Source organism: Nycticebus coucang, chromosome 21, assembly GCF_027406575.1.
Source record: "Nycticebus coucang isolate mNycCou1 chromosome 21, mNycCou1.pri, whole genome shotgun sequence".
Lineage (NCBI taxonomy): Eukaryota > Metazoa > Chordata > Mammalia > Primates > Lorisidae > Nycticebus > Nycticebus coucang.
The window spans coordinates 57697655-57723687 of NC_069800.1; the positions used below are offsets into that span (position 1 = coordinate 57697655).

Genomic DNA, 26033 nt, shown 5'->3' on the forward strand with positions numbered 1-26033 from the left:
TCTTCCAAAAGATAGATGACCTGCCATGACCCACAACGAATAGCTCAACCAGTTTATTGTATCTGGCTAATGGTATGTTGGCTACTGGTTTGAAATGGGATTGTGGTTTTGGGCTTGCTTGCAACTTGGTCATTGCCATGAGGAGGAGGTCAATCCTGGTCTAGCCTGCTGGTCCCAAGAGAGGATGACAGATCCCATAGGCAAAGCCAGTGAACAGCCAAGCCATAGAGAGCAGAGTCTCAGACTTACAAGTGAGCCCAGCAAGGTCAGCAGAGTCACCGAGATGACACCCAGCTGATCCCCAACATGGGAACAGAAGAGGCATATTATTATATCTCTTGAGGTTTTGTGGGTTTTTATTATGCCGCCATCATCGTGACAATAGAGGACTGATACAGATGTTGCTATCTAGGAATGGGGGGCTGCTGCAACACAGAACCAAAATCTATAGCATCGGTTTTGAGGCTGGGTAGCAGATGGAGGCTGGAAAAATGGCAACGCACGCTAGTGAATGGCAAACATTTGGTAGAGCTATCACCTGTGGCAGCTTAGAAGCCAGGAAATGCACACAATGAGTTTTGACCTTGAATAAAGAAAGAAATTCTAGGCAGAACAGAGAAAGTGTTTTATAAGCTGCATAAGACAAAGTCTATAAGAAAGAGACAAACAAAAAAGAACTAACCATTCTCCAACCAGAATTTAGAGAGAATAAAGACAATCGAAGATGTGCTGGATGTAGTTTCTCATCTCCAGCCAGATTTTCAAAGTAAGAGAAATGCCTGAGCACAGTGACCATATCCAAGGAATTGACCCTAGAGTGAAGAGCAAATAATAAATGAGGGGTCTAAATATAAGGAAGGCTCTGTTAAAATCTCCAGAAGAATTAAGTTGGTGCCAAGAATGTTTTCTAAGATGGACTCTAGAGGGTTATAGGCCAAAAGTGCCTATAATTGAGTTTAGGAAAAGAGACAAGATTCCAAAATAATTGTGGGTACGGCTTTTGGTATACGGGTATATAGGCAACTCACAAAGTTTTAAAGACAGGTCTACCAGCAACACTGGCACCAGCCTAGACAAAAACAAAATATAATAATTCGCTTTGAATTCTTACCTCCCTCCAGCTTTTGATAGGCAGGAAGTAGGGTAAGAAAGTTTTTCAAAGGTACCTTTTTAATTATTTTCAGAAGTGGCTTAGGAAAGTGATGGTAAAGATATTCCATAGGCAGATTCACAAACCAAAGAGCTGAGTTAAGGCCTAAGCAAGAAACATTCCCTGGCCGCTAAGTGAGAGGAACCTGGGAACGTTTGTCCAGAAGGGTTTAAAAAATACTATGGACCAGTGACTGCCAATGCCTCCCATTCTTACCCTTTCAAACAGCAGAATTATTCCAATTATCTTGGCTTGGTTTTTCTACTGTATATTAGGTGTATAGCGACAGACAGCTTGTCTTTTTTTTTTTTTTTTTGTAGAGACAGAGTCTCACTGTACCGCCCTCGGGTAGAGTGCCGTGGCATCACACGGCTCACAGCAACTTCTAACTCTTGGGCTTACGCGATTCTTTTGCCTCAGCCTCCCAAGCAGCTGGGACTACAGGCGCCCGCCACAACGCCCAGCTATTTTTTGTTGCAGTTTGGCCGGGGCTGGGTTTGAACCCGCCACCCTCGGCATATGGGGCCGGCGCCCTACTCACTGAGCCACAGGCGCCGCCGACAGCTTGTCTTTTACTTTAATGTTTTTGGATAATGAAAAGCTATATGTGGATCTGATGGAGATCACACGAGCCGGGTCTTTAAGCTTGATCCCATGATTGGATGAGACTTGTGGGGCTCTCTAGAAGGTGTAAGTGCACTTTGCATGTTAGAGAGATGTGAACGGTGGTGGGGATAGAGGCAGACTGTAATTGTGTGCAAAAAAATGGTCCCAATTCTTCACCCCTCCCTGAATCCCTGACCTTTGCCATGTGACCTTGTGGCAACCTCTCACCGTGGATGACCTCAGTCCCATTCCTGACATCAGGACCAACCAGGTGACCTGCTGTAGCCAATGTGATCAGCACAGAGACTTGATATACAACCAGAGCCTCGAAATGGACTGACATGTTGGGGATGGCTGGCTTGTACCTCTCCATCCTTGGGAGGACAAGGTGGGGTTAGTCAATGGTCCCAGGAGGAGGATGAAAGGAGGATAGAGCTGGGTTGCCTCAGACCAGGCCAGAGGACAGCCAGCTAGCCTACAGCCAGATCTCCAGCCTAGCTCGACACCCAGCCTGCCCCTCACAGGTGAGTCAGCCTAACAAAGATCAACAGAGATGTCTAGGCAACTTTCCTGACCTGAAGTCTGAGCACAAATGCTGATTCTATGCCACTGAGACTCTGTGCACCTTCGTGGTTGTCATGCAGTATCACTGTATCAATAGCTAACTGATACACAAGCCTAATGTAAAACAAATACAGTGTGTTGAGTTACCTACTCTCCAGATTTTGCTATATGTTTTTAGGTCAAGCTGTCTTATGCTGGATGAATCAGAGTATACTTTAAAAAATTATTGAAATGGCTGGGCCACAGTGGCTCACACCTGTAATTCTAGCACTCTGGGAGGCTGAGGCAGGTGGATTGCTTGAGCTCAAGAGTTTAAGACCAGCCTGAGTAAGAGCAAGACCCCAAGAGCAACACCCCATCTCTACTCAAAATAGAAAAAAAAAACAAAAAACCAAACAACTCGCTGGGCATTATGGTGGCCGCCTGTAGTCCCAACAACTGGGAAGGCTGAGGCAAGAGGATTACTCAAGCCCCAAGAGTTTGAGGTTGCTGTGAGCTATGACACCACAGCACTCTAGTCTGGGGCAACAGAGTGAGATTGTGTCTCAAAAAAAAAAAAAATTATTGAAATGCCTAGCCATAATTTCTTATGGCTGTATAATACGGATGCATTGCCTACATCCGTATTTCATTTAGTGGACCTCCTCAATTATAAACTTTACTAGTGGATCAGTTATAGCTATAAGATTTATAAAGTTATAAATGATGTCTTGGCTCCCTGTTTTACTGAGAAAGGCTCTTCTGGGCGGATTAAAAGCAGAACTGAAAACCACAGGATAACCACAAGTCTCAACCCGTCTTCTCATACGGTGACTACAGGTGCTTGTGACGTAAGCCACAGGAAGTCAGGAGCGCGGAGAGCGAACCCAAGGCGGGACTTACCGGTGTGGGAGCGCAGGTGCACGGTGAGCTGGCTGGAGTTGCGGCTGGCGTAGGGGCAGATCTGGCATTTGAAGGGCCGCTCGTCCGAGTGTATCCGCAGGTGCTTGTTGAGGCTGCTGCTGTCGGCGGCGGCGTAGTCGCACGTCTTACACTTGTAGGGCTTCACACCTGTGTGGCACCGCATGTGGGTTTTCAGCTTGTCCTTCCTGCTAAAGCACTTGCCACAGACTTCACACTTGTGGGGTTTGTCTCCTTCAAACACACACACAGATGGCAGCAGGAAAAAGATGCAAAAAGAAAAAAGCTTATTTCCTGCCACCTTAAGGAGAAAGCAACAGGTAACGACCAAAAAATATTCAGAAAACTCCAAAGGGCTGGGTGGATGATTGGCAAAGAGCTAACGTCTTGGAGAGAAGGGGAGAGTTTCTTTTTCTATTTTTCTTATTGGTATTTTCTAATTTTTTTTTTTTTTACAATGAATATGAATTCTTTATTAATAAAAAATCAAAAGCAGCTAAAATAAAAATTTTAAGTATAGCTAAGTAAACAAACTGTTCACTGGCTCCTACATTGAGTCTTTCTTTTTTTCCTTTCCATAAGAGATTCGTCCTAAAATTTAGAATTCCAAAGTTTTGGTAGAGTTCAAGGCTGAAGCCAAAGACGATATTTCTCAGCCTCTCTTGCAGCTAGGTGTGATCCTGTGACTACGTTTTCATCACTGCAATGACAGAAAAAGTAAATCTGTAAGAGGAAATTGCTAGCCTTTTACCTTTTTTTTTTTTTTGCCCGGGGCTGGGTTTGAACCCACCACCTCCGGCATATGGGGCCAGTGCCCTACTCCTCTGAGCCACAGGCGCCGCCCTTTTACTTTTTCTTTTTCTCCTCTTCCTATTAGCGGTAACCAAGATGTTGGGGTGAGTCAGCTGTGAAAACAGCACACCTGCAGTTAGTCAGGTCATGTGACCTAGTGAGGCAGGAGGAAGTTAATTTCCTGGAGGGTCTAGGGCAGAGCTTCTTACTTCAGTGCAGTTTCAGGAGGGAGACACAAACTCTTTGAACTTGTTAATCCTGTTTGAATTGGTGTTTGGGTTTCTTTGTTACAGCAGCTTACTCTGAACTTCACGGATAGACATGTCAACGTACCACCTGTGTACAATCGCTAACTTTTAAAAATAATTATCATTTTTTTTTAGAGACAAAGGTTTTACTCTATTGCCCAGGCTGGACTCAAATTCCTAGCCTCAAGCATTCCTGCTACCTCAGCTTCCCAAGTACTGCTAACTTTTCAATGTATTATATTTTCCAGTGATAATTTTTTGGCATTGTCAGCTGCTCAGTAGTTCCTGGGGTCACTGCCCTGTGTGTCTGTGAAATTGGGTAGATGGTGGATAGTGAGGCAGCTTGATAGTTTCCAGTCAGCTCTGCTGTAAAGAGCTGCTTTGCTGTTGCACTCCCCCAAACCCAAGAGGTGATTAAGTACGCCCCCCTCTCCGAAAGTCACTTAGGTAATGACACCTCCTTGTCAACCCTTGGACTTGAAGCTGTTGATGGAGATGCTTCCTGCAGAACGCATCCTACAAACACAAGCTTGGTCGTGTGTAGAAGATACTTTATGAAGACTTGCAGAAATAGATTCACACTTCACAATGCTCTCCCAGTCATCACTGATAATTGCTGTACTTCACTCTTTCAATGATAATGACGTTCTGCTTGATGAACGGAACATCAACATGTAACACCCACACACAGAGTTCCGCTCGTTACATTAAAATGCTTACCAATACTTGAAACTCAATTATTTGGATAATCAGAATAAATCCAAATGACAGGACACCGGGAGGGTGGTTAGATACGGTGGCAACCCCAATGCAGAAGGCACTCATTGGTCATGGCTGTTTCCACACATTGATTTTCCTTTTCTCTTAAAAAGGCATTTATTAAATTCTCCCATCGAGTGACAATAACAATACACCCTCATTGTATCTAATGAGAGTATGAAAATATATAAACGTTTTCATTCTTTCCCCTTTTTCTCCCTTTATTAATTACACACAAATACACCTAGGGGATCATCTCCTCAAAATGAGAATATGTGCACTTAATTTCTAATTCATTTTGGTAGGTTAGTTTTCCAAATGGCTGCAGCAGTTCACATTCCCATTAGCTAAGTTTGCTCACATCCCCTCCAGCACTGTATTTTATTGCTTTCAACTTTTTCTGCCAAAATCGTACATAAAAACAGGGTATTTTTATTGAATGTGGATTTCTATTCCCGTGATGACCAGTGAGATTTTGAGTCATATCATGAGTCTGACCTATCTGGACACCCAGCTCCTAGTACAGTGGTTCTCAACCTATGGGTTATGACCCTTTTGTAACAATGAAAATACATCCTGCGTATCAGATATTTACATTACGATTCATAACAGTAGCAACATTATAGTTATGAAGTAGCAACAAAAATAATGTTATGGTTGGGGGTCACCACAACATGAGGAATTGTATTAAAGGGTCACGGCATCAGGAGGCATTAGGAACGTTGAGAACCACTGTCCTAGTAGATAGCAGGTGTCTGGGGCATATGTGGTAAAGAAATTTCACTCACCTGTGTGAATTTTTAAATGACGCTCCATGTCCTTCATGCCATAGGCAGTCTTGAATTGGCAACCTACAAAAAAACAAAAAACAGGACAGATTCATTACTAAGGGGAACATTGTAACTTTCGAGTGGAGAAAACAGGCAGAAACTTTCTTAACCAAGGGACAAACGGTAACGTCACCGTAATGGGACCAATAGGGCTCACATGCCTCCTTATTTGATACTCAGAGAAGGACACATCACTTCTGTGGTTCATGCCAAAAGTGCATAACCTGAATCTAATAAAGAGGTCTATTTTACCATATGACTGTCGTATAATTTTCAAAAATGTCAAGACAGAAGCTTAGCCATTCCTGATGAGAGGGAACTAAAGACAAATAAAATCTAAATGCAAATAGTGATCATAGATTGAAACCTGACCCGGGGGAAAAATGTTTTTTTCTTTGACAAAGAGGACATTGGTAGGATAATTGGTGAAATTTTCTGACTAAGGTAGTACGTTTGGTAATAGTACACATACATGTTAATTTCCTGATTTAATGAACATTCTGTAGTTGTATAAAAGAATGCCCTACTTTCTAGGAAACAAACACTGAGGTATCTGAGGCTAAGGGGGTATCATGTCTGCAACATACTGTTTAACTGTTTGGGGAGAAGAAATATATATATAAAGAATGACAAAGCAAATATGGTAAAATGCTAACATTTGGGGAATCTTGATGAAGGGTATACAGGAATTTTTGGTATAACTTTTGCAATATCTCTTTAAGTCTGAAATTCTTTCCAAATAAAAAGTTAAAAACAAGTAAAGGAAGAAAATCTCACTGGGTATGTCTTCTTCCTAAACTGTAGCACAGGCAGGAAAATTTATAGCAATCTGAAGTTTTTATGAATTCTATTTCAAAGCCTGTGGCCATAAGAAGCTTGAGCCCACACACATCATGACCACAGAGAGCAGAGGAAGGCCGTGTGCACTGATGCAAATGCCATGGGGCTCTAGTTTTTATGCCAGATAGTTTGGCATGCCCACTTGCCAGAAATTCATAAGTAAAGGCCTTAGAACCTGAACTGGGATAAATGTCCCCCTCTCCTCCCCGACACACACAAATAGGGCCTAACACTGCCTTTACCTGGGTAGCAGCAGTTAAGCCTTTTCTGAGCAGGTGCCGTTGCAGGCTTTTTGGTACGTGATTTGGCGGGGAGAGAGATGACTGTGGCTGTCTGGTTTTCATTACTTTCCGTGGGCAGATAAGTTTGATAGCCATGTTCAAAAACAAATTCAGGAGCTGAAACTAAAAGATATAGTAATTATTAATTTTCATAATATGAATGCCCAATAGCTATTTATTCCCTTTGCTTACTTCTTTTGCAGAGAATGAACATGCTAGATTGCTTTCCAAGTCTCCTTTAGGGGTTAGGAGTGATTATGTGACCCTGTTCAATGAGACACTAGCGAGCATGTACTGGGGGGCAGTTTCTATAAAGGTTTTCGTTTCTAATTTTCTTGAGAATAAAAAAAAAAGAGGGGTCAGAAGGAGAAACAGTTGAGAAAAGTTCATTTTTGCTGCCTTATTGCCCCACTTCCTGCCTTTGATGTGCTGAAGTGATGATGTGATGCCTGGATCTGTGGCAGACATTCTGTCACCATAAGGGGAAAAGCACAAGAATCAGCTGCTGCGGCTGCGCATGGTGGCTCAATTCTGTAATCCTAGCACTCTGGGAGGCCAATGAGGTGAATTTCCTGGGCTCAAACTCAGGTTTGAGAATGGCCTGAGTCAGCGGGAGACCTTGTCTCTAAAAATAGCCAGGTGTTGTGGCGGACACCTGTAGTTTCAGCTACTCTGGAGGCTGAGGCAAGAGAATCATTTGAGCTCAAGGTTGCTGTGAGTTATGATGCCGCAGTACTCTACTGAGGGCGACAAAGTGAGACGCTGTCTCAAAAAAAAAAAAAAAAAAGCATCAGATGCTGAGCCACAGCTCTGAAATCACCCAAATCTAGACTTCTCAAATGAATAAGAAATGTCCCTTTAATTTATGCCAGGTAGGCTTTCTGATAACTGAAGCCAAATGGATTAGGCACTTTTATAATCTGTATCATATCATAAAATCCTCATAAACCACCAGAAAGGAATTAACTTAAGGAACTCTGAACACAACGAGTTGAATTAATATAGTCTTCAGCATAAGGATTCCTGAAGAAAAATAAAAATTCTTATACTCTCACAGATGCTCTGAGACAAAAAGAAAAAAATAGTAGAAGAGGGGCCAAATATGGACTATCGTCACTAAGATAAGATAGGTAGTTTTGAATTTCTTTCTTTCTTGTTCTTTTTCCTGTTTGGCTGATAAAGTATTTTGGGGCTATTTTGTTAACTAAGCTTATGGTTCAGAGCTTAGAAATTCTTCCTCCTTTAAAATGTAATTTGTCACATGAAGATTTGACTTCACATGAGGAGTAAATATAACTAATGGGTTGGGTGAAGTGAGGCTGAGAGACCCTATTGATGATTACCCTGTGATGTTTTCTTTCCCAACTTCAGCCACTGAGGCATCCAACCTTTGACATTTTTTGCCAATTATTTACAGAACGCATTTACTTAAATCAACACAGGCCTAATATCACTACTTATTTTAGCTTTGTTTAAAGCAAAAATATTCATGCCCCGGGTTTTGAGGTGCTAGTTTTAGTTCTCTTTTCTTGTTTTTTGAGACAGAGTCTCACTCCATAGGCCTGGGTAGAGCGTCAGCCTAGCTTGCAGCAACCTCAAACTCTTGGGTTCAAGCGATCCTGGCCTTAGCCTCCCAAGTAGCTGGGACTACAGGCAACCTCCACAACATCTGGCTATAGTTTTTCTATGTATTTTGTTGACACAGGGTCTTGCTCTTGGTCAAGTTGGTCTTGAACTCCTAAGCTCAAGCAATCCACCTGGCTTGGCCTTCCAGAGTGCTGGATTATAGGCATTAGCCACTGCGCCCAGCCTAGTTATAGTTGTCTTAAAACAAACATCAGATTTCTTTGAATTTAGGATGTTACAGATTGTGAGATACATCAGAACTTTTTATATATGATTAAAATGTTGCCGATTAAACACATGACATGATGCTGTCATATTCTCTACATATTTTATATTTCTTCAATGAGCTCTTTTAGACTTCTTTGGACATCTGACAGGAAATCCAGGCTCCCAGCATCTCGTTGGCACCTTCAGCAGTGACAGTGTCACCCTAATGCATGTCAAATAACAGCTGGGTTCCACCAGCCTGGACACTCCTGGTTTCCATTTTTCCCAATGGAAATCTGTCTGGGAAGTTAAATGACTTCTGGGTAGCTCAAAGATTTGCACTGCCTCCGTGCCAAGTCTCTCTGAGGCATGAATCAGCCACACTTGCCTCTTGTTGAAATACTTTCATTTACTCCTAGGATCTGGCTCTTGCCCTGCCTTTGTTTCCTCTGTTTTCAGAGTGTGGTGCCCAGCCAGCAGCACTAGAGCTGCCTGGCAACTTGTTACAAGGGCAAATGTTCAGGCCCCACCCAGACCTACTGCATCAGACACTCTGGGGGCCCACCCAGAAGCAGTCTATGGGGTTTTTGTTTTGTTGAGACAGAGTCTCACTCTGTTGCCCTGGGTAGAGTGCCGTGGCGTCAGCCTAGCTTGCCACAACCTCAAACTCCTGGGTTCGAGTGATCCTCCTGCTTTAGCCTCCCAAGTAGCTGGGACTACAGGCAACCATCATAATACCTGGCTAATATTTCTATTTCTTTGGTAGAGACAGGGTCTCGCTCTTGCTCAGGCTGGTCTTAAACTCCTGAGCTCAAGTGATCCTCTTGCCTCAGCCTCGCGAGTAGCTGGGACTACAGGCAGCTGGCTAATTTTTCTATTTTTAGTAGAGGTAAGGTCTTGGTCTTGTTCAGGCTGGTCTTAAACTCCTGAGCTCAAGCAATCCTCCCACCTCAGCCTCCCAGAGTGCTGGGATTACAGGCATGAGCCACCACACCCAGTCCAGCAAGTCTGTGTTCTAAAAAGCCCTCTGTACATCTGATACATGTTCAAGTTTGGGAACCACCAGCATATGCCATCCTTTCCATGATCTCAGAAGTAAAACTTAACCCAGCTTTGTCTAAATGAATTAATCCCCCTTTCTTGGTGGTGGCTTTGCAAGAAGACAGAATAGTGGCCATTCCTTCAAAAATAAACACTTGTTTCATTAATATCAGAATGACTCCCTGTTACTGTTTCCAGGCATTTATGGGTGAACAGTTACTTTTTATCTTCAACCCGAAATATCACCCAATATCTTGGAAGACTTTTTTTAAAATTTTGAGACAGGGTCTCACTGTGTTAACAGCACAGGCTGATCTTGAACTCCTAGGCTCAAGTGACCCTCCTGCCTCAGCCTCCAAACTAGCTGAGACAACAGGTGCATCATGGTACCTGGATTATATCTCAGAAGAAATTTTAAACAGCAATTAATCGCAATACATGTAGTTCCAAAACTGCACATGACTCAGCTGAGGTGACAAAAATGTGATCAACTGAAATCAAGTTTTTTCACATATGCAGAAAGTTAATTTTTTTGGCCTGCCAGTTGGTGGATGGCGATCCCATTGATTCTGAGACACACTGCTATTTCAGATATGCTAAAATGTGTCTTAGAATGGATATGAGTCTAGGTTTAGCCACTTATTATATGTGTGACCTCAGGCCAGATGGGTAACCTCTTTGAGCCTGTTTTGTTATCTGTAAATGGCATTAATCACTATGTCCACTAGTAAGGTTGTTGTCAAGCAACAGTAGCACAGGATGTGGCCACATTTGAGTCTCAATAAAAGTCAGCTTCTTCAGTTGAACAGAACCAGACTTGGGCCATTTTACATCAAATGCGCAACTGTCATGCTTATGAGTTAGGGTGTCAACTGTCCCTGTTTGCCTGGAAGTGGGTTTAGCACCATTTAAACACAAGACTTTTGGTGCTAAAAACATGCTGAGGCCATGCAAATATGACTTCCTAACTTTTTGCTCTACAGCTTTCTGAACAAGTGTCCCCCCTTGCTGGGCGTGGTGATTCATTCTGGTAATCCTAACACTCTGGGAGGATCGCTTGAGGCCAGGAGCTCAAGACCAGCCTGGGCAATAGAGAGGCCCATATCTACAGAAAATAGAAAAATTGATTGGTCATGGTGATGCACGCCTGTAGTCCCAGCTACTTGGGAGGCTGAGGCAGGAGGATCACTTGAACCCAGGAATGTGAAGCTGCAGTGACCTATGATGCCACTGTACTCTAGTCTGGATAACAGAATGAGACCCTGTCTCAAAACCAAACCAAACCAAACCAAGTGGCCTTTGTTAGAAGGCAGTCACCGTGGGGTGGGTGTGGGTGGCCAGGCCTATTATAGGTTGGTTCACAGGCTCCACTTTCCACCCTCCCTTCATCTCCTCTATGAAGAACCCAGGGCGGGGGGAAGGGGTGTCGCAGTAGAAGGAATCATGGGAGTTCTCTGGATATTAACTATGCTCCTTTAAAGATACGATTTGGAAACATTTCCTTCCATTCCATATGTTACATTTTCCCATTTTCATTCCTGTTGTGTCCTTTGATTACAATCGGATGCAGTCCTGTGTGCCTATTTTTGCTTTAGCTGCCTGTGTTTTTGGTATCTTAGGGTGGCAGCAGGAAGTTGTGTGCGTGGGCAGGTTAACACATTAAAGCAAGTCAGGCACCCAACTGTGGGCATCACTCGGGGGGTGTGGCCATTCACATGTCACCTGTGAGTAACTCCAAAGTAGATGGCTACTAGACCAGAAAGGGTTTGCTTAAGAGCGTGGGCTGCGAAGTCTTACCCCGAAGCCACAGCTTCTTTATCTGGAGGATGGGGACAATTTCCACTCCTATGTCCTAGGGCTGCTGCGAGTATCAGGCACCAGGCCCATAAAGCCATTATTGCGGTTTGCTGTTGTCATTATTCATTAAGGATGTTTTTTTTTTAAAGACAGGATCTCACTCGGTCAGGCATGCTGGAGTGTAGTGGCATGATCACAGTTCAGTGAAACCTCGAATGAACTCCTCTTGGCTCAGCCTCCAAGCAGGAACTACAGTGGGTATACCACCACCCCCATAGGGGTCTTGCTGTGTTGTCCAGGCTGGTCTCAAACTCCTAGGCTCAAGCAATTCTCCTTCCTCAGCCTCCCAAAGTATTGGGATTATGGGCATATGCTACTGCACTGAGCATTATTCATCAGTTTATTCAGTAAATATTTATTACAAATCTACCGTGTGCCAGGCACTGTTCTAGATATTAGAAACACAGCAGTGAGCCAAAGACACAAAAATCCCTGCCCTTGTAGAGCTGGACTTCTAGCCGAGAGTGTTGGAGGTAACGAATAACTTAAATATATAGCACATCAGGTGGTATAAATCCTATTGAGAAAAACAGAGCAGGGAAGGAATGAGGCAGTGCTGGGGGACATACAACTTTAAGTAGGTCCAGGAAGGCCTCTGTGAGAAGGTGCCATTTGAACATGAAACATGCAAACATGAAATGATTATATTAATTGTATTCTGTTGCAGTGTCTGGAATTCATAGCGACAAAGGGGCACTGGGTAATAAGGTCCTCATCAGCTGGCTGGAACCTCCTGGCTGCTCTTCCAGGTCAGCCTCTCCCACCCCTCCCCCACACCCAGTCCTTGCCAGGATCCCCTGTGTACGGGACCTGCACAGGGGAAACCTTCCCATGACCTTAATCGCTGGGGGGGCTGTAGGTGACCAGAGGCCTCCCTCAGCCCCTCTGAGCTTTGTGTGTGATTTGACCCACTCCCAGATGCAAGTGTGTAGTCAGATTGACCAAGACCAACTTCTGTCCCCACCACTGGCTAGCACTAGTGGTGGGACCTTGACCAAATCACTTCTGTGCTCTTCAGTTCTTTTGTCAGTAAAATAGGGCCATCAGCGGTGACCTTGGAGCTTAGATGTAATATTTATTTATTTAGTTTTTCGAGGCAGGGTCTCACTCTGGTGCTCCAGGCTGGAATGTAGTGGTGCGATCACAGCTAACTGCAGCCTCAAACTCCTGGGGTCAAGGTATCCTTCTGCCTCAGCCTCTTGAGTAGCCGAGACTACGGGCATGCACACCTCACCTGGCTAATTTTTAAATTTTGGGTAGAGACTGGGGGTGGGGGGAGGTGGCAGTGGAGGATAGCTGGTCTTCCTATGTTGCCCAGGCTGGTCTCAAACTCTTGGCCTCAAGCTATTCTCCCATCTCCTCCTAGGATGGATGGATCACAGTCTTGAGCCACCATATCCAGCTGAGTACAGATCTTATTGTTTTAGAAGAGATTTAAGAAGCTTAAGAAGAACTGAGAGCTGGGCATAGGGCAAGTGCTAGAGAGTTAACTGAGGATACAGTAATTTCACACAATCGTGGATTATTCCCCATTTGTCTGTATTCAGCTCTGGCGTAACAGTGGCATTAGCCTTGGGGGAATCTCTGAGCCCCAAGCAGAATTGAAAGCAGCACCCCAGATCTCTGAGATGGAACTACTCACAGCCTGGTTGTGGGGGGGAAGTGCTTCTAGCAGAGGAACGACTTTCCCACATACAAACATTCTTTAACCTCTTTTCGCTGAGAATGTGAAGGCAAGGGCCACTGCTTTGTGTGGAGCAGGTGTCCTCAAACTTTTTACACAGGGGGCCAATTCACTGTCCCTCAGACCATTGGAGGGCCGGACTGTAGTTTAAAAAAACAAAACAAAACTCTGAACAAATTCCTCTGCACACTGCACATATCTTATTTTGAAGTAAAAAACAAAACGGGAACAAATACAATCACACCGCTTCACATGGCCCACGAGCCGCAGTTTGAAGACGCCTGGGGTGGAGGGTCTCATTTCTAACTTTATGTAAGAGCTTGGTGCCTCATTCCCTACCCTGGTGTGGGCATTAAAATCAAGTCCCCTGTTCAGGGAGATCACATCTGCCCACCAATGCTCCCAGCAGCCGACAGCCCCACACACCTGCCGCCACTTTTGATTTTGTTTTTTGCCTCCTGGGGATTTCCCTGGCTTTCCTGTGTGCTCAGGCGTGCATCTGAGAGACCGTTCCTTATACATTTATTTAGACACATTCCGCTATTCAGTCATGATGTTGCTTAAAATGTTTGATGGTTATGTGAATTTCACAGAGAACCCAATTATTTTTTTCTCTGAAGTTTGTACCCATTGGTGTCTTAGACCTGCTGGTCTCACGTTAACCAATTGCAGCTCCTTTTCTACAGAATTGAATTTCAAATCTCTAGAAACAGCTCTCATGCCTCCCAGTCCAATTTGCTTCCCCCTTTTTTCTTCTTCAATTTAAAAACAGCATGAAAAATCCTTTTTTCCTTGTAATTATAATTTTTATTAATTTTGCAAAATAAAAATAACCACTAATTGTAGAAAATCTGGGAAGTGTAGAAAAGTGCAGAGAAGAAAATCAAAACTGCCCCAAATTGTCATAACATAGCAACATACACCCTTATAGTTTATGCTTATATACTTTTTCTCCAAAGCATCTATCTTTACTGCAATTAAATACTTATTTGAGGCTCGGCGCCTATAGCTCAGCAGCTAGGGTGCCAGCCACATACACTGAAGCTGGTGGGTTCGAATCCAGCCCGGGCTGCCCAAACAACAATGACAACTACAAACAAAAAATAACCCGGCGTTGTGCCGGGCGCCTGTAGTCCCAGCTACTTGGGAGGCTGAGGCAGGAGAATCGCTTAAGTCCAAGAGTTGGAGGTTGCTGTGAGCTGTGACACCACAGCACTGTACCTGGGGCGACATAGTGAGACTCTGTCTCCAAACAAACAAACAAACAAAAAAACTACTTATTTGAGAAAACAGATAACGACTGTCTTGTTTGGAAAGATCTTTGTCTCTCTTCATGTCTATCTCCCAGCACCTGACACAGACCCTGGTGATCGGCAGGGACTCAAAGAACATTAATCGAATTAAAGATCGACTAAATGGCTAATACATTTTTTGTACATAGATTTTTAAAGTATAAAACTGGAATCATGGCTTAATTCATTTTATAGTCTCTTTTCCTCTTGTTTATTAAACAATTTTGCCACATTTGATCATTCTGCCATGTGGTCACCCATTCAAATCATAGATTCTCATGGTCATATAACATTCCATCATTTTGGTTGTTTCATAGTTTAAGTAACCATTGTCCTTTCTTGGATACTGAGGAGGCTTCTAGGTACTTATTTTTATGAACAACACCTATCCAGAATTTTAAACTTATCCCTAGTTTCTCTGAATACATCCCTTTAAGTGGAACAACTGACTCAAACTGGTATGGATGTTTTATTGCTTGACCATATAAAATCATAAGATCCTTTCAGAAAACTGAAACCATTTGCATTCTCTCCTTTACCCTGGCTACCACAGAGACTACTTGACAGGACAAAATTAGATTCTTTTAGTTTAAATTGCATTTATCTGTAATTAATGAGGATAAACAATGTTTCAACATTTGTTTTCCAAAGACATATCTTCTTCAGCCAGTTTATGCTATCAGCTCATTTTTTTTTTCTATTGGAATTTTCACTTTTTCTCATTGATTTGCATTTTTGTTTTTACATATTAAGGATATTGTCATATATTCAAATCTCTTGATTTTTTTTTCTCTGTTGTTACTTCCAATGTTGTTCATGCTTAAGACGTATATTCAGGGCTCCTGATTTCCGGGCAAGCATCTCAATTGCAAACTCAGAAATTTACTGGGAAAAAGAATAACCCATCCCTTTTTCCTCTTCTATTCCCAAAGGGCTTTTACGCTTAGTAGTCAGCCCAACCATCCTCAGTCCTAAGGGGTGAGCCTTAGACAAGCTGGAAACCCTGGCCACGCCCCCTCCCTGCCACTGCTGATTGGTCCATCAGCAGATACGCCTGACCGCAGGAGAGCCAATCAGACTCTTGCTCAGGAAGGAATCAAGATCAGGATGTTTCAGTTCTCTGCGGACTTTCATTCTTGAACAAAGACCTAAGCGTTGAGCACAGCTGTGAGGGTAGCAATGCTTTTTCAACTGTAACAAGCACACAGACCATTTCAGAATGCACATTCTCTCTAAAATGTGCATTTCAATTCAGTAGTTCTGGGGGTGGCCGAGACTCCACCTTCCCAAGTCTTTCCAATAAGCTTCCAGGTGGTTGCCCTCATCCTCAGACCACTCTCTGAGCTGTGTGGGTGTCTAGGAAATCTTAAAATATTTCTAGTTTCTGGTTCAATCCCTTTCTGAGATGCAGCTGAGTGCCATTCCTGTATCCTGCTAAACAAAATCTCCCCCTTTGGCTTAACTTATAGCTGAAATAGGCAAACAGGGAAACAGTTGTAAGTAACAGAAAATTAACCTGCACCATATAGGGAAGTCTCCACTAAAATATCACCAGAGGAACAGAGCTTCCTTCCACACCCCACCCTTCTTTCCCACTCCTGTGGCCCAAATTTATTACTTGAGTGTGCTGAGCACCCACTGTGTGGCCGGACAAGGCTGCCAATGGGTGTCCACCTTCTTCCCCTTCTCCCAGTCAAGTGGTTCTCAAACTTGACCCTGTAGCAGAGATTCTGATGCAGATACGTGGGCTAAAGTCTCTGGATATTTTTTATAGCTGTATTTTAAACAAATTTCTAGATAATCCTCTTGCACAGTGACATTTGAGAACTCCTTTTCTCATGGGGCAGTAATAGGAATGTGACCTGAAGAGGGAACCTTGGGATAGGATTCCACTGCTGGGCCTCTTCTTCTTGTCCCTTGCTGGCCCAGCGACCTCCGTGACAGTGCACATGGGCGTAGACATATGTCCTCAGTTTTGGCCAGTGGGATCTGGCATTTCTGTATTTAATCAGGAAACATTTCCTCCCTTGTAAGTTGCCCCCTTTCCTCTCTCTGGATGTGGCTGCAAGATTCGGTGCCTAAAGCAGCAGCAGCCATCTTGTGACTATGAGGAGCGAGGGCAGAGTATAGAAGCCCACCAATGACGACAGCAAGAAAATGCAAAGAAATCACCATTTTGGATCTATCTGCCTTGCCTCTTCTTCTGGCTATGAGCGACAACGAATCTTTTCAGTTCACTTCTAGTTTGGTGTTAAGAGCAAGAGAAAGCATCTGAAGTGACCCAATCACTCATTGGCTGGTTCAGATTCCCAGGACCCAGCTCAGATCTGAAGTATCTGCATTTTTCACTGAATCTTCAGGTGGTTCTTAGGCACAGATAAGTTTGAGAAATGTTGCACTGAGGACTTTACTTAGGGGCAGTGGGTATACTAAATAAGAGCAGTTTCTGCAGCCAGAGAGCCTGGGTTTGAGACCCTCCACTTTCTGTTCCTGTCATCTTGGACAAGTTACTTAACCCCTCTGTGCCTCAGTTTCATTGTTGGTAAAATGGAGATAATAGTTACAAGTACTTAACTTTTGATTGTGAAAAACTACGTCATATAGATTATGTATGTACTGAGAAAAGTGCATAGCACATAATAAGCACTGTGTAGGAATTAGCTATTATTATTTTCAGACCTTCGCAATCACCACAGTTTGTCTGACTAACTCACTCCTGTGCTCAGCAACTTTGCACATGCTCCCCAGTTCCTTCACAATGAAGAATGGAGATGAGCTTCCTACCATATACCGCTGTGTCATCTCTAGCTGCTGTTGTGGATTTTGCCCAGAGCTTCCCTTGCTCCAAACCACCATTAGGAAATGCTTTCTTCCCACCATCTTCCTTCCAAAAGCCACTAGTCTTCCAAGGCCTATTACACACTTGACCTCTTTCACATTTCCACCCCTGACTTTTCTAGTTGAAACTGATGGACTCAGGTGAGTGTATGCATCTTTAAGACTATACTTGTCACAAACATCTGGGCTTGTATGTCTTAAAAACTAACTCCTCCTCTCCTCCCAGGAGGCTTGGAATTCTCCAAGGACAAGTGCTTCCATTTTCTCAGCTCTGGCATTTGGAGTTACCCTCACTGAGCCCTGATGATGGGGTGGACGCCACACCACATGCTTCCTGCACACAGATGCATCCAATGCTTCCAGCTGCCTTTTTCTGGGTTCCATTCCATAGCTGTTTTATTGAGTGCCTATGATGTGCCAGAACTGGTGCTGGGTAGCAGGAAAATAAGACTAATTCAGTCTCTGCTTGCAGGGAAATTTACAGTCTAGTAAACCAGAAATTAAGCCACTAATCTGGGGCTCACAGGCCAAACTGAACCTTCAGATTTTTTTTTTTTAAGGCTTTCAAATCAATTAGTAGGTGGTCTGGGTCTTCCATGTGTCAATTTCCTCTGGGCCAAGACCCCCCAGGGATACACCTGTACTTGAATTATTTTATTACTCTGCAATGAGGGAAACCTCACACCACAGAACTGTGGAGCTCCTCATAAGACTGTGCTAGAAAAAGATTAAAAGTCTGGGGCTCGTAGATGCTTTTGGAGAATTATCATAGAAAACCTGCATTGGAAGCATCAGGAAGTGGGGATAATTCTATGACTGTCATAAACCTTCCTGAGGGGGAGGGAAGATGAGAGCGAGGCCAAAACTTGAATAGGCCAAGATGTAGCTGCCACTCAGATGAACTGGGAAGGAGGATGTTTGGCATTTTGTGGCTTGAATAGTGTTCCCATCTTTTCTGGGCTCAGATAGGGTGATAGATGTGGCCTCACTATTATCTTGCTCCACTATGATCAGAATGGCCTTGGCTGATGTTGGTGTTTTGTGAAACTCTTATGTTCAACAGAACAGCACCGCCTACTTGTGAAAGGCAGCCGGGCTCCTGGCAACATTAAGAGCCAGCGATGATGGCTGCGAGCTGTCAGAGGCTGCTTTTCTCCATGTTGGTGAATTGACCACAGGCCTTCCCCCTCTATTGTAGTACCAGCTGCTGTCTGTGCTGCCATCCCTTACCTCCTGACCACCCTGCAATTCACGTCTCTGGCTAATTAAAGAGAGCTGTCACCAAACAATTAATTAACTATAAATATGATGAATGCTAGGTGAGAAAATAGGGAAAAACCTAACAGCCACATTGAGGACTAAGGGAAATCAGGGCTGGCTTCCAGGCAGAGGTGACTTTTAATCTGGAACCTGAAGAGTAGAAATTAACCAGAAGTGTTGGGAAAAATCATTCTTGGACAAATGTTCAAATCAATGAACACTGGCTGAGGGCGTGCCAGGAGCCAGGCTGTGTCATTTAATGTTCACAGCCCCCTGATTCAGTTAGGTAATGACAGTCCTCCACTAAAGCCTGCCTAGAACCCTCTGCTAAAATATTATCATCACTCTCCTAGCATGGGAAAAATGAAGACACGTACACTGTAAGTTACTTGCCCAAGGTCACATGGTTAGCAAATGGTGCAGCCAGGATTGGAACCCAGATAGTCTATTTCAGGACTCCAAACCCTGTATCCTCTCTATTTATTCTCATCTTTTCTTTAAAATGAGGCACCGAGGGCTCCTATAATTTGTTATAATCGTGTGGTTTCTACGGCTTTATGCAGTCAAGATTCAAACTCAGGGGCCTGACTCCAAAGCTATGAACTTCCAAAATGCATGTCAGATGCTGTTTTGTTTCTCACCTGCATCAATATCTAATTTTACTGCTCTTATATGAAAATTCTTAAAAATCATATGCCAAATAATAGGCATCCCTCAAAGCTGGCAGGCAAAGAATAAATTTTATTTTATACCCAACTATTATTGGGCAGGGAGATGTAAGAGCTGAGTAAGGAAGGCTTTGGCTTAATGAAGGATTGAAGATGAACACTCAAGTCTGGGAAATGCCTGGATGAGATGGTCTATAAAAAGTGCTATGTAGCAGACGGTGCATGTGGCTCAAAGGAGTAGGGCGCTGGCCCCATATACTGGAGGTGGCAGGTTCAAACCCAACCCTGGCCAAAAAAAAAGTGCTATGTAGGGGGCGGGTCTGCAGCATTGGGCAAGTGAGTGACTCTCCAACCTGGCTGATACCCAGAATCCTCTGGGAGCTTGTTATAAATACAGATGCCTGCGCCTCAGCTCCAGAGATTCAGATTCAGAAGGTGGGGCCTGGGCACCAGTATCAAGCTCCCAAGAGATGCTGGCCCAGAGGCAAGTCTGAGAACCGCCAGCCAATGGAACATGGATGCCCAATGTGTGAGCTGAGCCCAGAAAAGCAGGCTAATATGTGTGAAAGAGAAGAGAAAGCAGAGTTCCGCTTGTTTAGCTGGCAAAGATGCAGGAACAATCCGGAGGAACAGCTGAGTCAGGCAGGGACCACGCACACGGAAAATCTCACCACTCACTCACCACCTGTTCATTCATCACTACATTAATAAAAGCCAATGTGTACTGAGCCCAGTGACTCCGTTTCAGGCCCTTTATCAGTATCACAGAATCCCCACAATAACCCAATGATTACCAGGTATTATGATGACCTCTTTTTACAGACGAGGAATATTAAATGAGACGGAGAGTACATGATGCGTCTACAGGCTAGGACTGGTAGGTGGCAGGCTGGGATGCAAGGCCAGCAGTCTGCCTTTGAGCTTGGAGCGCCCCTCATTTCTGCACAGGCCTCTGTGTACCAAGAGGACACTACAGCTGGCCTGAATGTACAGGGTTGTCAGCGAGACTCGAGATACGGCAAGATCAAATGATCACAGGCCAAGGAAGTGTCCAGAGGATGGTGAACATCCCTGCACAATGAGCTAGAAGGACGAAAGATGGAATAGTTATTTGGTTGTGGGGTCAGCTTCACGGTGGATGTGAAGTTCAAGCAGTTGTTCACCCTCAACCAATACCGAGAGCTTCTGTGTCAATGCCATTCTAGACACTGGGGATCCGGTGGGGAAGAGGAGGGATGCTGGTGGGTCAGTGATGGGAGCAGACCTTAAATCTGACATGATCTAGTCTAGGAGAAGAGTGCACGTGTGGTGTCAAAGGGCTTTTTGAGAACACGCCTTTAAGCTCAGCTCGGATATATGTATAAGAATGAAGTCAGTTCCACATAGAAGGAACATCTGAGGCTCATTAATGGTGCCGGGCACAGAGGCTGAGACAGGAAGATCCCTTGAGGTAAGAGTTCAAGATCACACTGAGCAACTTAGTGAGACCCTGTCTCTGAAGAAAAATAGAAAAATTAGCCGGGTATGGTGGCATAGGCCTGTAGTCCCAGCTACTTGGGAGGCTAAGGTAGGAGGATTGCTTGAGCCCAGGAGTTCCAGGTTTCAGTGAGCTATGATGATACAACTCCACTCCAACCTAGATGACACAGAGAAAGATCCTGTTTCAAACAAACAAAAACCAGAATGACTGCTGAAATACAGAGGGGAGGAGAGTGTCCCAAGAGGAAGCTAGATCCTTTGTGTGCAGACTGCAATGAACTTCAGGTCTTCAGACTGAGTTGGTGTCAGCCAGGCAAAGGTGGGAAAGGTATTTCAGGCAGAGGGAACAGCATAAACAGAGACCAGAAAGATACAATGGGCACAAATAAAGCATGGGCTTTGAAACCGCCCACGTGGCAGGGCACCTCTTTGATAGGCTTTACATGCAGAGTGTGGGTTACAGGGACTTTGTTTTTAAGGACAGTACACCAAATACCAAGTCTGCAGACAGAAGACCACTAGGGTCAGGGCCAGAACACATCATGTCCCAGGACCGTCCTGACCTTGGTCCTGCCTCTTTCCCACACGTGGCTTCACTTTATCCAGCTGTAAAATAAAAAGCTTATACCAGCCTGGGGTTGGGGACCTGTGACCTCAAAGTCACATGTGCCCCTCCAGATCCCCAAGGGTGGCCCCTTGATGGAATCCAAACCTCCTAGTACAAATTCCTTTATTATTCATAAAAGTATTTCTTCCATAAAATTTGGATTCAGTCACAAGCCACACTCAAGGATCCAGAAGGCCACATGTAGCCCCAAGGCCACAGGGTATTTCCCAGTTCTTGTATTTTCTTAGTGACTTCCTCTAAGATGGGAATTAAGATAAATTCAGGAGAAAGTGGGAAGATCTCAAGATATTTTTATTAAGGTTAAATGATCAGTTTATTTCCATGTTTAAAGAAGTTGGCAGGCACATTATTTTAGATGCATTCAGAGAAAAACCCACAATACTTTGCTTAGTGCCAAAATATTCAAACATCACCCCTATGTACAATTCATGAGGGGAACGTTGGTCCCCTGACTTCTGATGTTCTCACTCCTCAGCTCCAGATTAACTATATGGTAAACATTCACTGAGCATAAACTAGATGAAGCTTGTAGACTTGATCAGGCTTACAGGTGTACTTTTTTTTGGCCAACAGTCTTAAAATTTGAAAAATTTCCCACTTTTCAGCTTCTCTGAAAAACCCAAATATCTAACTGGCTGGATCCAAAACGCAGCTGCACTTCTGAATGAGTCATGTATGATTCGTTCACTTTACCACACTCCCCACCACTCTCTAATACTCACACACAGCCTACTTCTCTTTTACATTATCTGCCTCGTGTCTGTTCTAGAAGCTTGCCTTTAATATAGTAATATTATATGCATGCTTATGTATATTTTTACACTCACCTTGAGGATATTTCTGTATCTGTACACAGAACTAGCTCCCCTTTCCAAGGCTAAGTCACTTTCCATGTTGGAATCATTGATAGCAATTTCTCTAATGGCCTCTCAATGTAGATACACCATACAGAGGATCTACTTTTTCTAGACAATATCCTGCACATGAATACCTTTGTGTATGTGTTTATACAGTTTTATAGGATAAATATCTAGAAGTAAACTTATCCAGTAAATGTGTTTATATACATTTAAAAACAAAAGGATTTTAAATTTAAGATTTAAAGTTTTAAAGTGATCACTAAATTGCCCAGGTTATATGAATTTACATCCCCAGAAAATATAAGTAGTATCCTTTTCCCAAGCCTTGTTTTGATTTGCATTTCTTTAATTACTAAGGCCTTCAAAGGAGCATCATTTTGAGGAGTCTCTTACATATCAGCTACTGACTTTTTAGGGGTGGGGGAGACACGGTCTCACTTTGTTGCTCTTGGTAGAGAGCCATGGTGTCATAGCTCACAGCAACTTCAAACTCTTGGGCTCAAGTGATCCTGTTGCATCAGCCTCCTGAGTAGCAAGGACTACACCTGCCTCCCATGACACTAGGCTATTTTTTTTTTTTTAAGAAATGGAGTCTCAGTGGCACCCGCAGCTCAATGGGTAGGGCACCGGCTACATACACACAGGCTGGCAGGTTTGAACCCAGCCCAGGCCAGCTAAACAACAATGACAAGTGCAACAAAATAAATAGCCCAGCATTGTGGCGGGTGCCTATAGTCCCAGCTACTTGGGAGGCTGAGGCAACAGAATTGCTTAAGCCCAAGTGTTTGAGGTTGCTGTGAGCTGTGATGCCACGGCCGTCTACCGAGGGCAACATAGTGAGACTCTGGCAAAAAAAAAAAAAGGAAAGGAAAGAAGGAAGCAAGGAAGGAAGACTCTCCCTTTTGCTCAGGCTGGTCTTGAACTCTTGAGCTCAAGTGATCCACCCGCCTCTGCCTCCCAGAGTGCTGGGATTATAGGTGTGAGCCACCCTGCTAGGCCTTTCAGCTACTGACTTCCTCTTTATTCTTTTCTTTCCACTTCTACTGGTTTTTAAAGATTTGAGGGATATTAGGCTTTAATCATATATGCTGCAAATTCTTTGTCTTTAGACTTTCTTTATACTGTGTTTTATACTTCGGAAAAATGACAACTTTGCAATCACATTTATGATTCTTCTCCTTTTGGGGGGTGAGAGTGGCCCACCATCTGCCTTCTTTAGTAGGCATATTAATATATTTTTTAGAATCAAATGCCTTTAGCTAAGGAATACATTCTCCATTCCCCCAGAAGTCTCAGTAATAGGTCATAAATGGGCTACTTCATACTTTGAAAGTTACCTTTCTGGCCTCTAAGATTATGTAGAGGTGTGGTTATATGTATGTGTTTGTGTATATCTGTACATATGGGAGTTTAATATTTCCTCTAGAATTTATGGTTTTATTACACACATTTAAGGGTCCGATCCATCTGTAATTTATTTTTGGTAAAGTGGAAAAAACAGAGAGCCAGGATGAACTTTCTGTTTTGCTGGTTAGCAGCACATGGGAGACATCAATGTCTGTTTGTAGATTTACAGAAAACAAAACAAAACACATTTGTTTGTCCCTTTACACAAGTAATGAGAACTCAGGGATCACACACATTCCCATCACGCCAAACAATAACATTTTTTTTTATTGCAACATATTTCCTACGAGTCTTTTTCTTCATATAGATTTTTGCTTTACAAACCTGTTTTTTGTCTGTTTTGTTTAACATGTGACAACATTTATAACTGCTAACACTTAATGTTTTAACCTGGCAGCTCCCTAGCCTGGCTGGGCAGCTGGCTTTTCTGCAGAGCTTGTTAAAAATAATGAATCAGCAACCCTAGGGGGTGAGCCCTGGGAATCTATATTTTTAACAGTTCCACAGAGGTGTTTTGAGACATGGCCAGACCAACTTTCGCCTGAATCCCCCAGCCCCCAGCTGTACCTGTGATTGTCTGGGTCTCCGAGGTGATGGTTCTGGTGGTGGTCTGGGTCTGGGTGGCAGGCACTGTTTCCTCCGATACAAACTGGACGGTGCTGGGGGCTGCTCCAGACGAGCTGGTCAGCTGGCAGCCACTTTGCTTGTGAGCTACAAAGGCGTCCAGGTTGTTAAACTGCTGTTTGCAGATGCCACAGATGTGGATGTCGGGAGTCAGCTCAACCAGCACCGTTGTACCACCTGGAACTCCATGGGACAAAGGGAAAGTCACAGATTAATCCTAAACAGCTTTAAATGATAATGCAAACCAGATTCACGGTAAGAAGAAAAGGCATGGTGGCCAACATGGCCAGGTGATAGCCCATTATCTAATCTACTGTCCTCTTTTTTCTTTTTTGAAACTGAGTCTCACTATGTCGCGCTTGGTAGAGTGTCATGGCGTCACAGCTCACAGCAACCTCAAACTCTTGGGCACAAGCGATTCTCTTGCCTCAGCCTCCCTTGCAGCTGGGACTACAGGCACCTGCCATAACGTCCGGCCATTTTTCTGTTGCAATTGTCATCGTTGTTTAGCTGGCCCAGGCTGGGTTCAAACCCACCAGCTTCAATGTATCCCTACCCAATGAGCTACGGGCACCGTCTGCCCTCTTTTTTCTTGCAAACAGAATTCCAGTTGTGTCCTAGCAGCAACGTACTCAGATCCAAGTGATGGCTTATGCTCCATGCTGCACACGGGGATCTCGTGGCATGGTTTGCAAGAAACTTCTCTGATGTGCAGGGCAGCCCTGCACTTTGCAGGACCAGTAGCTATCTCCTGCCCCAACTGATGTCATTATAAAAACTGATCCCCTATACTATACAGGGTGGACATAAAGTTTATGTACAATTTACTATATTACTATCTTAAATTGCATATGAACTTTATGTCCAATCCCCCCCTGTAACCACACATACTATGGGAACTCCTAGTCTAAATAATCTTGGCCCCCTCCAACACACTGCTAGTGGAGTTTCAGGGAAAAGTTTGGTATTCATGATAAAAAGGGAGAAGAAGCTGGTACTGTACGCCTCTTCTTTGGATGCAGATATGATGCCAGGAGCTTCTACAGCCATCCTGTAATTATGAGGAAAATGCCAAGATCCCTATAGATTCTGGCCCTTACTTCGCTGATTCCCTGATTCAGCCTGAAATCAACCAATTGCAGACTTCATTGGGCCAGTATAGTTTGGGTTTCTCTTGTAGTCAAAATTCATTCTCAACTGACAGGGCTCCTATTTTTTGATAGTAGATACTAAGAGTTAATAGCATGGGCCAGGCATAGTGGTTCATGCCTGTAATCCTAGAACTCTGGGAGGCCAAAATAGGGGGATTGTTTGAGCTTAGGAGTTCCAGACCAGTATGAGCAAGAAGGAGACTCCATCTCTAAAAATAGTCAGGTGTTGTGGTGGGCGCCTGTAATCCCAGCTACTTGGGAAGCTGAAGCAAGAGGATCACTTGAGCCCTAGAGTTTGAGGTTGCTGTGAGCTATGACGTCACAGCACTCTAGTGAGGGCAACAAAGTAAGACAGTCTCAAAAAGAAAAAAAAGGGTGGCGCCTGTGGCTCAAGGAGTAGGGCGCTGGTCCCATATGCTGGACGTGGCGGGTTCAAACCCA

The 26033-nt window shown here is 43.9% G+C and overlaps 1 protein-coding gene across 3 annotated transcripts in view; it reads right to left on the reverse strand.

Annotated features, from left to right (window-relative positions):
• ZFP64 (ZFP64 zinc finger protein) overlaps positions 1-26033 on the reverse strand; it is a 92388-nt gene that overhangs the window by 61947 nt on the left and 4408 nt on the right. For 2 of the 3 annotated variants that reach the window (XM_053574232.1, XM_053574229.1), the window contains exons 2-5: positions 24385-24624; positions 6932-7093; positions 5808-5870; positions 3203-3454 (exon numbers count right to left, since the gene is read on the reverse strand). In XM_053574232.1, the coding sequence (XP_053430207.1) occupies positions 3203-3454; positions 5808-5870; positions 6932-7093; positions 24385-24624 (717 nt within the window). The remainder of the gene's footprint in view (positions 1-3202; positions 3455-5807; positions 5871-6931; positions 7094-24384; positions 24625-26033) is intronic. The other variant, XM_053574231.1, reaches the window with a different exon arrangement.